We start from the raw sequence: 10389 nt of genomic DNA, 5'->3' as shown, positions 1-10389 counted from the left end.
TGGCCGCTCCGTGACCCCCCCCGACAACAGCGTCAGGGCCCTGAGAGAGCCGCACCGGGCGGTACCCCGGGGGGTACTGGGCGGTACCGTGGCGGCCCCGCGCCCTGAGGGTTTGGGGCAGCCTCGGGAGTGGCCGCGCCGGCGGGCTGTGCGAGGGGCACCCCCTCAGTTCCCGGTCTTGCCTGCCCGCCGCCCGGGGAGAGCAGCCGGTCCCGCCGCCACCGAGGTGGCACCGCGGCGGGTCCGGGAGGCGGTGCTGAAGCCCCGCGTTAGAGAGGGTCATCCCGGCGGGGGGGAGCCCTGCCCGCCGTCTGCCGGTCACAGGTGGCGTGGAGCTGAGCGGAGATGCCCGCCGGAGGGAGCAGCGGCCCCGGGCAGCGGAGGCCATTTTTGTGTCAGCACCATAAAACAAAGCCTTGGATTCACGGTGCGTCTCGAAAGAGAGCGGTGAGATGGTCTGTAGGTTCTTATGGGACACATAAATGTCTGGGACATACGCAGTACCTGTGTGGTGGCCGAGAGGCTCCCGCCCCTGGGCTCAGGGGAGGTTTTCACCGCTTGGGAGCTGCCTCTTGTAAATGAAACACAGGCTTCCTATCGGTGAAAAGTAAGGTGTGGATTTATAAGATTTAAGAATTACATTTTTTTTCCGGGCCCTTTGCATACCATTTCCGCCATTTTCTCATAGAGTGCCTTTGAAGTTAAGGTTCATTTTATGTCACCATAGGGGAACAGGATTAATTGCAGATGTTAAACGATCAGAAGCCGTGTTAGTTTTCATAATTTCCTATCCGGAGAACTTATTTCAGTCAACAGAAAAAGCTCCTCTGTGAGACACAGACCATATCCCCACTCCTCTGGATGCCCGTGACATTCCCTCTGGCCCTACATGGGGGCTTCAGGGCTGTGTGGCTGGGATGGAACTGAAGATTCACTGGCAAGCAGTGAAATGAACACCTGAAAGAAGAATGCCAGGCAGCTTCCATAGAGAATCTCGTACTACAAAATAAAAAGCACATCTAGCCCAGTCATGTTTACCTGATCTGCTAGGATATGCCTAGCAGCTTTGTAATGAAATCTTCAGCCAACTGCAACATGCTACATACAGATAGGCTTTACTATATTTTGTCACAGAATTGTTTTTATCTCACTGTTTTTCCTGTGAAAAAGGAAAATGAATAGAGCCAGTTAAATATATGAGTCAATCGTCTCTTCAAAGACAGCAGACTAAAATACTACTCTATCTATGTAGTTTTGGATTCTTAATTCCATTTTTTAAACCCACATATGCCTTTTCCAGTTACATATATTTTTCTGAAAGAAAATTATTTGACATAGTCTGGTTTGTATTTCAGTTAAGAGGTGTTTTTTTTTAATTTATTTTTTTTTTTAGAAAGCGTGGGGAAGAAATTGAAGTAATGCCTTCTGAGCTGTATGTTTCCCTCCATCTCCAAGATGCATCTGTTCAGAAAACCATGCTATAAATGAAAAGCTACAAATTGATTTATTACCAGGAACGAAGCCAAATAAGAACAAACTGAGGTCAGTAGTTCTAAAAATATTCAAAGCTGGCATTTCCTTGAAGCTAAGTAGAAAGATTTGGACTGGTATTTTTTAAAACTCATTTTATGAAATCACTTGGTTAAGAATTGCTCATGTAAAGACATCCTGTTGTGTTGTAGAAGGTAGAAAAGCTTGTAAGCTTTGCAGACTAGAAATTTAAGTTCAATAAGCATAGGAAAGCCTGCTGGTAGAACTTGGGCAAATGCTCAAATCTCAATAGCTTTGACTTTTTATTTTTATTGTAATTGATTTTAGAGTCTTAAGTCCTACTGTTTGCCTTAAATGGTGTACAAATAAATGCTGTATGTCAAATTGTACTTGCAGGATATAAACCCTTGTGTGTGATTAATTTCTCATACTGTTGATGACCACATTGAAACCAAGGGGACTATTCAAAGTGCACAGATATGTGCCAAATATGTGACTTATTGTCAGATGACTATGGATACATCTAATGCCTTGCATAAAGATTACCAGTAACTTTTCCAACATTGTTTTTCTTTTTAAGAACTGAAATATTTAGTGTATAATTTAGTATAAAATGATGTAAAATAGAAAAATCAAATCCATGAAAAAATAAGTAATGTCTACCTTGTAGGCAGAAACTTGGCAAGGTGGGTTGTTGCATTTTTTGTGGGTTTTTCTGCTTTCACCTGCCTTCTGTTTTCATCAGCTACATGAAAAATGCTGAAGGATAGTTATGAAACAAATGTAAGCATAGCACTCAAAGGCTGCATTTCAGTCATTTCTCTCCATATCAACTGCTCTCACCACAATAGCAAACGTCCTACTTTACATTCCTCCAAGTTCTCCTTGGCATCTGACAGACAAGTGATGTTCTTTCTGGCTTATGATTCATCATGGAAATAAATAGCTCTAAAACAGAAAATGGGTTGATTGTGGATGAGCCAATAGAGAACCCAAAATAGAAGAGCTTATGCTCTTCACTGTATTGTCTCTGCTCTGGGAAGAGGAGTGTGTAGTAGTTGATGATGTAAATTATGCCAACTGAAAACAGAGACATAGTGAGAAACAAAGGCAGCACTTTTACCCAGTGCTTTTCCTATGATGATTAAACATATTTTGTTGTAATTAGCAAAGATTATGTATTGTGTCACATGTAGCATACAAGCTTACCAGTGCACCAGCAAGGAGTACTGAGCCAAATGTGCAAAGCTTCAGGTGTGCTCAGTGCTTGCCAGTTACAGCAGGTGTCTGCTGTGACTCTGTTGCTTCTATGCAAAGTCCTCAAGAACAGGGAAATTATTTGTGCCTCAAGTGTAGGGTTGTCTTTCTTGGCATATTCTCTTCACTTGCAATTTCAAGAACTAGGGTGGCTACTGCAGTCATGCTCTCTTTTGATGATGGTGGGTTTTGAATTCTTTTCTCTCCCCACTGTAAGTCCCAGCTTCTACAGAGCTCTTCTGCACCACTTAGTGTTAGAGAGGCTTGACAAAGCAGGTCCTTATTATTAAGGAAATAATAAACCTTATGGAACTGGGAAATAGCATGGAAAGTTTTCACATGAATAGAAACATTTATTGTATAAACAGAGTGTAAAATAAACACAATTGTAAAATGAGAATACAGACATGTTATTATACTCAGAAAGTCATAGGTAAACATATCACATAAATGGCTGTATTTTAAACCAGCAACTTCTTTGCATTATCATCAGCAATTGGAGTTTGCTTTCTGATCCCACTGATTTACAGCCATCTTGATTTGGCCATGTTTAAAATACATTTACTGCTTTTTTATTGCATGGTGTCTTCTGTCTGAATGACCAAACGTGTAGATTCCTGTAAATGGATTCATGTTCACAACACATTGCAGGAAATGGTCAAGTGATACAGATGTAAATATCAGGAAGAGTAAATTGAGAAAAAGCACACACTTTTTGAACACTGAAACCATTAAACGGGCAATGGACTGTTGAATTAATACAAAACGGGGGGTAGAAAATCAAGCCACATTGAAGTAGCAAATTATATTTTAATTGTTTTTATACCTGTAATATTCTGTAGTTCTAGGATTCCTGTCAGTGTGTGCATATATGCCAAAGATGACAGGGAAGATGTTACTCTGCACTTCCTTGTGGAATCTGCTTTATTTTCTGTGCTTCTAAAGTGAGGGAAGGTTCTGGTTAGTATAACAGTTTTCCTTGTAGGTTACCAGAAAACGTGTAAATAGGGCTATTTTGTTCTTACATACAACTATGCTCAAAAGGTTTTTATTCAAATTATCCTGCAATTCCTAACTGCTACAGCTCCAAGAATAGCAGCCCAACTATATGTAAGGATTTGGGGGTTATCAGAGTATTTCTAAAAGCTGTTTTCATTGTTCTGGATCTGTGGATGTCGGGCAGATTAATTTGTAGAACTGAGTCTGATGTAAGCTAAAGTATCAGATTTCATCACTATATCATCTGAATTATACGGAAAGGCTTGGTATTAAATACAGTGGTTGCTAACTGGGGAAAAAAATTAACTTTTTAGTGTTTGTGGTTCAATTTATTATTATTATCCTACTTCTTGTGTTCTTCCCTGTTTATACTATAATACATTGATAAGAGATTGGACAGTTTCACTGTATTCTGCTTTTCAGCTGTAAAAGCACCAATCCTCTTCATCTCTTCAAAGAGTTTTTAGCCATTTTCTTAGCAGATGGCAAGTAATAAGGTTTCTAATGTTGAAGTATTTTCAGCTGGCCCCTGCACATATGCATTTGTGACTGCAAAACGATGAGGTCTTTTCTGAAGAAAGCCAACTGTGATTTATCTCCCATTTTTGAGGCATATCCTGTAGGTCTGGGAAAAGCTACCGCTGCAGTCCTTTGTTCTGCCATGAAACGGTGAAAATGTCTTCCTCCTCCGGCCCCTAGGGATTTGTTGGTGCTGTTCTGTGTCTGCAAGGGCTACATCAATGAAAAATGTTCAGAATTAGATTGCATGCTTACTGTCATTTGTGCTACCGCTTTTTTAAACTCGAAATTCAAAGAGGAAGATGTGCTTTAATTAAACTCTTGACGTCGTCTCTTTGTAGCAAAAGGAATCATTGATGCCTGTGCCTTTGCTGTGCGATTCGGCCCTGTAGAAAGGGCTTAAAGGGACGGGAATGATTCAGAGGCCTCCCCTACAGGACTGAAATCACTTCCATAGCTCCATACCCGTGCACAACCTTCAGCCTCTCCGACCTAAATTCAACCCAAAGCCTTCCCGGCGGAGCGCTGCCGAGCAGCTGGGATTTTCCCGCAGCGTATTCCCAGAGCTCTCCTTGCACTTGTGCTGCGGTGTCCTGCCCCGTGTCTGGGGAGGCCGCCCCACGCCCACTCTCGCTCCTACCCCCTCTGCGCCCTCCACCCTCCAGCAGCGGCCCCGCTCCCCCGGGAGCAGGAGAGAAGAGGGCTGCGCCTGCCGGGGCCGCGGGAGAGGAGCGGGACGCGCATGCTCTGCCTTCCGCGGCCCTCCCCCGTCTCCTCCCCCTGCCCGGGGCTGGCGGCGGGGAAGGGCTCGACCATTTCTGCGGGATCGGGGAACAGGGGCTGTAGCGGCTCTGCCCAGCGGCGCCTCCGCTCTGCGGTTCAGCACCGCGGCCTTGGACAGCGCCCGCCGGGACCCCGGAGCTTCCGGAACAGCGGCCCCGACCCAGCGCTCCGCTCCCCCTCCGCGGGGACCGGGCGGCACCGACACCGACACCAGCACCGGCAGGAGCAGGAGCAGGATGTTTCTCCAGCTGGCAGTCGTGGTGCAGGTGCTGTCGCTGCTGTCGAGCCGGGTGCAGGGCTTCCCGAAACCCGCGGGCAAAGGTAGGGGAGTTCGGTAACAGATTGGCGCCGTTTTCTCCCAGATGGGAAAAGTTTCATCGGGTGTAGAGGGTAAAACCCCAAACTTTCCTTCCGCTTGGCTAAAAGCAATTAAATCCTCCAGAAACGATATTCCTGGTGCAAGATGCTGGATCACTGAAGTTGCAATCTAATATTTAAGTGAAGAACTAGGTTCTGGTAGCAGGAAAAGCTGTGAAATTTTTCAGTCTTTTTCAAGCAAGTTTCTCATCTATTTTAATCGGTTTCTGCACAACTCTCTTGCTCCCTGTCTCCCCTGGTATTTTGGCTGTAAGAGATTTTTAATCTGTTTGTTGGGCCAATCCGATTATTGCTATTTTAGTCACTCTCTTGCAGCATTTTCCTACCCAATTTGTTTGTGAGCTTTCTCATCAGAAAAAGGTAACTGAGTCTGTATCTGTATTTTTTTCCATATTTTGTAGAAACTCCCCAGGCAATCATGCTTTGTTTATGTGTTTGACTTTTTTATTGTATTCTCATTCTGCTTGAAACACAGCAATTTAAAAAAAAATTTTTTAGCACAACAATTAGCAGTGGACATCATATGTAAGGCACCATGTTTTATGGGAGAAAACTATAAATCAAGAAAAAATGTGCTGCCTCTTTGTAGTCACATGCATCATGTAACTGAGTTTATATGTGTATTTGTTTATTCTAGATAAAGCTATACACAACAGACAATTAAGTGTTGAAAGACCGTTGGAGGAACAGGTAAGTGAAATAAAAACCATTTACAGTGGTTTTTTTGTTATTTTCTTTTTTTTTTTTTTTTGGGGGGGGGGTGGGGGGGTTTCTTTTGTTTTGGTATTCCTATATTTTGAGCCTTCAGGTGCACGAATATCCTAATGAACTAACAAATGAGATAGAACTAGATTTGTCAGTAAATATTTATACAGTTGGGTACAAAACAGAACTTCAATAATCTAAGAGCTGGCAAATAGAGTTTTACTGCCCAGCATTCCAAAAGTAGGTCGCTAGCTCCAAAAGCTAACAGGTGTGTTACCCTTTTGTATTGACATCCTACAGAAATGTAGCTGGAGCTTGGAATGAAGAAGGAAAATGTAACAGGCATTTATCTTAAAATGCAAAGTCTGTTGCAGCTTGTCATCTGCTTCTGATCGGAGGATGCAGTCCATGGTACTGACAGAAAGTGCCAAGCACTTAGTCATGTTCTACTTATTAAGACAAACTTCTGACTAAGAGTGAAGATCAGGCATTAAGGCTTCTGCTGATATTGATTAACAGGGAGATCCCACATTTTCGTGTATTTATTCCTTCTGTCTGTTTGCTGTTTTGTTTTTTTCTTTGCTTTGTTTTTGTGTATCAGATTGCTGAAGCTGAGGCAGACAAGAGAAAAGTAGCTCCCACAGGTAAAACATCTTTTCTGGTTTTATAGAAATATTCATACTGGTATTCAAAGAGCTATAGAATTTTATGTTATATTGTGCCTTGATATATTTTCCAGAAAATAAGCCAGAGTTCAGGAATTATTCCTTTGCTGATGACCTGAACCTGCTAAAATCTGTAGCAGAAAGAGAGAGGAATGAGAAGCAGAGAGAGTCAATCAGAAGCTCTCTGTATGAGGTGCAGCTGCCCAGTGATGATGCAGACTCCACCAAGAACCGCAGGCTTGTGGATGAGTACGACTCCACTAAAAGTGGGCTGGACTATAAATACCAAGGTATTCTATACTCAAATTCTGTAAATCAATGCTGAAACCAGTGCCTTTTAGGTTAGACTTTTTTGCAAACTGTTTGCAAACTGTACTTGCCACCAAACATGACTTCTATTTGTTACTGGAGTGCAATTTCAATTATTTTCAGTTGTGGAAGCTTGCTGTATTCCAGTTAGGTTTTGAACACAATACAAAAGATTTGATGTTTTCCACAGTCTTCTTCTCTGTAGCAAAATTCAACTTTGTAATTTGCACTATGCTTTTTAATAATTTAGCTTTGATGGAAAGAAAATGGGACATGTTTTTAAATGAAAATACATTTATTCTAGTTTGAAAGGAAGAAGTACTTTTATATAGAACTTAGTCACATCTATTTGTTCCAAATCTTATGTGCAATGTTAGATAATTCTCCTCATCACAAAGCTGAAAGAAGTTACTGAAAGCCAAGGAATACTTGCCTTTACTACAGGAGCAATTGACTTGTAGTTTAAGTGAGTCCTCTGAGAGTGTGCTGATCACAGACCAAAGCTTACTCATTATATTCACTTTCCCATTGGTCATAATGATATTATTTGGCATAAGTAATGATTACATAATTGAAACTTCATTTGCTGAAGTCTTTAAGAGAAAATAGTATGATGTTTGTCATAATATGTTTTGATCTGAATGGCCACTGAATGAAAGTAGGTACCAGGAAGACACATATAAGCAGATACATGAGCAGTATTCTCTCATCCTTAAAAATTTTTCTGCAAACAGGAGAGTATGATTATGACACTCATCTCTGCTTTTACAAAAGAGCCAATCAGAAATACATTTTTCAGATGTGGAAAACGAAGAATTTTCCATTGTGATAGAAGTAGTAGGTTCCAAAGTGTGTATCAAAGTATATTCCTAAGGTGTCTAAAACATGCAGCTTTGTTATGAGGAGAAAAAGATGTGGGAAGCTATTTTTTTTACAAGATGTCTGGAATGAGTTTGGGAGGTAGAACATAGTTAAACTTTAATCCTTTCAGATGATCCAGATGGCCTCCATCAATTAGATGGCACTCCTCTGACTGCTGAAGACATTGTTCAGAAAATTGCTGCAAGAATTTATGAGGAAAATGATAGAGGAGTGTTTGATAAGATTGTTTCAAAACTTCTGAATCTGGGACTAGTAAGTATCTTGTTAATACTTCATTTATCTGTTTTGTGCGTTGGTTTAATGCTTGTTTAAAAAAACAACTTGGATGAACACTGTGTTCAGCTAGGAGTACTGACATGAGTGGAAATGAAGGGAATTCAGGCTCTGGGTAAGCTTCTTCACTCATTTGGGCACATTGGTTTAATTCTAAAATAACATTAGTGTTCCTGTTATGGCTGTGCAACAAAACAGCCCAAACTGCAGAACGTTTTTGATGTGGGCAAACTATTCACTGCTTGTACTCCTCCCATGCCTACTGTCGTTTCCCCTTTAATTCCTCTTATGATTCTCATTGGGCCCTTTTGGGATCCTTATATTTTACAATACTTACTTTATGTTTTCTGCACTAGATTTTGCAGTTAGCTATTGCATGCTGAGTCCCTCTGGTGACAGAGGGAGCTGTGGGACAGCTGCATGGTTGAGTTCTTGCAGAAGCGAAGCAAAGAGAAAACATTTTGATGGTGCCATAGGAAGCTGTTTGCTTTTTCCCTATCTGTGTTACTGTATTCTGTTGTAGTTACTCAGTTGTACTTAGGTATGTTGCAGAACACACACACACACACACATTGTTCCAGTCAGTGAGATCAGACTCTCCCACACGTATGGACACATATAGGTATATCACACAGTTCCCTCTTGCAAGCTGGACTCCATTATGTTTACCCCTGTAGGGGGTTGTTTTCCTATTGGAGGCTATATGTGTGTGTCTGTGGTATTTATGTATGCATGTATATTTGATGTGTGTCTTTATACATACATTTATATAAGTATAGGCATGTGTATATGTCTACACGTACACACACACATCTAATTAGGCTGTGTTCAGTTTTGAAGTGAACACATTTGAAGCAATTTAGAAAGCTCACGTTTCATATCAATGTGTAATCTAGGAAAAACACAATATTCTGTAACTTCTCCTCACAAATATTTTAACAGATCACAGAGAGTCAGGCCTACACTCTAGAAGATGAAGTGGCAGAAGTTTTACAACAGCTAATTGCAAATGAAGCAAAGGATCGTGAGAAGGAGTCTGAAGATTTTGATTACCCTCCAAGCAGAGCAGACAGTGATACAAAAGGAAAGCAACAGGAAAAAATGGTAATTTCTTAGCTAATCATTTTGACTCCCTTGCCAAATGGTACTAGTAGGGCAAACACATTGCTTTACTTTAGGAAATGATTAGGTCAATCTGTAAGCTAGAAGTGTTCTTAAAGAAATCCTATCAGACAGAAAAGCAAGTTGTGAATTTCTTTAAGCTTTAAGGTTCACAGAATCAGCTGGGTTGGAAAGGACCTCTGAGGTCATCAAGTCCAACCCTTGATTCACTACCACCCTGGTTACCAGACCATGGCACTGAGTGCCACATTTAGGCTCTTTTTAAAAACCTCCAGGGACACAGAATCCACCACCTCCCTGGGCACCCCATTCCAATTGCTCTGTTAACTCTATCACCAAAAGAAATATGCTTATAGATTATTTTTTTTTTAATGTCTTTTGTGGAGACACCAAGCAAAGCTGATCAGGATAGTCTCATTAATGGAGAAATTGATGATACACTGGATAACACATGGTCATCATCTAATATCTTGGAAAGAAGAAATGAGCTGCCTTCTGAAGACAATTTTGAAGACCTTCAATATTTTCCAAACTTTTATGCACTATTAAAAAGTCTTAACTCAGGTGAGCTCATCATTTATTTACAGAAGTAGTTAAGAAAAATAGAAAATTAGGATTTTCTGTCTCTCCTACTCCTTTGCCTCCCTTTCCCTTCCTTGTCCTTCTCCCCAGCTTCCCTAATTACAAGAAGCCAAATGTTTAAAAATTACTTTCAAAGATACATAGCAGAAACTAATTTGATTAGTGAGTATTGCAAAACATTGGGAGGAGCAGCACTCAGAACTGCAAACTGTGTGACCTAGCCAGCCCTTCCCATCTTGTGCTGTATGATTCCAGGACTCCTGAATTCTTTTAATTCCCATAAAGCCATAATGAAAAAACTGGCAAATTGTTTTCTCCAGAGATATTTCCAGTAACATCCACATCTTCCAAGCCAACAGAGGCACAAGTAAGCCACAGCAGAATCCTCACAGTGATGGTACCATTAATGAGTCTGAGTCCCCCA

General features: G+C 41.3%; 1 protein-coding gene across 1 annotated transcript in view; it reads left to right on the top strand.

The window, feature by feature from the left end:
• Positions 1–5030: 5030 nt before the first annotated feature.
• Positions 5031–10389, top strand: part of SCG3 (secretogranin III) — a 29722-nt gene continuing 24363 nt past the window's right edge. Inside the window, exons 1-7 of the mRNA XM_008492035.2 lie at positions 5031–5370; positions 6065–6117; positions 6734–6776; positions 6872–7087; positions 8098–8240; positions 9204–9365; positions 9770–9947. Coding sequence (XP_008490257.1) covers positions 5286–5370; positions 6065–6117; positions 6734–6776; positions 6872–7087; positions 8098–8240; positions 9204–9365; positions 9770–9947 — 880 coding nt within the window. The 5' untranslated portion in view covers positions 5031–5285. The remainder of the gene's footprint in view (positions 5371–6064; positions 6118–6733; positions 6777–6871; positions 7088–8097; positions 8241–9203; positions 9366–9769; positions 9948–10389) is intronic.

This window comes from Calypte anna, chromosome 10 (genome assembly GCF_003957555.1).
Source record: "Calypte anna isolate BGI_N300 chromosome 10, bCalAnn1_v1.p, whole genome shotgun sequence".
NCBI classification, from domain to species: domain Eukaryota; kingdom Metazoa; phylum Chordata; class Aves; order Apodiformes; family Trochilidae; genus Calypte; species Calypte anna.
The sequence above is the reverse complement of the archived record's forward strand: the minus strand, read 5'-3'. Positions and strand labels throughout refer to the sequence as shown.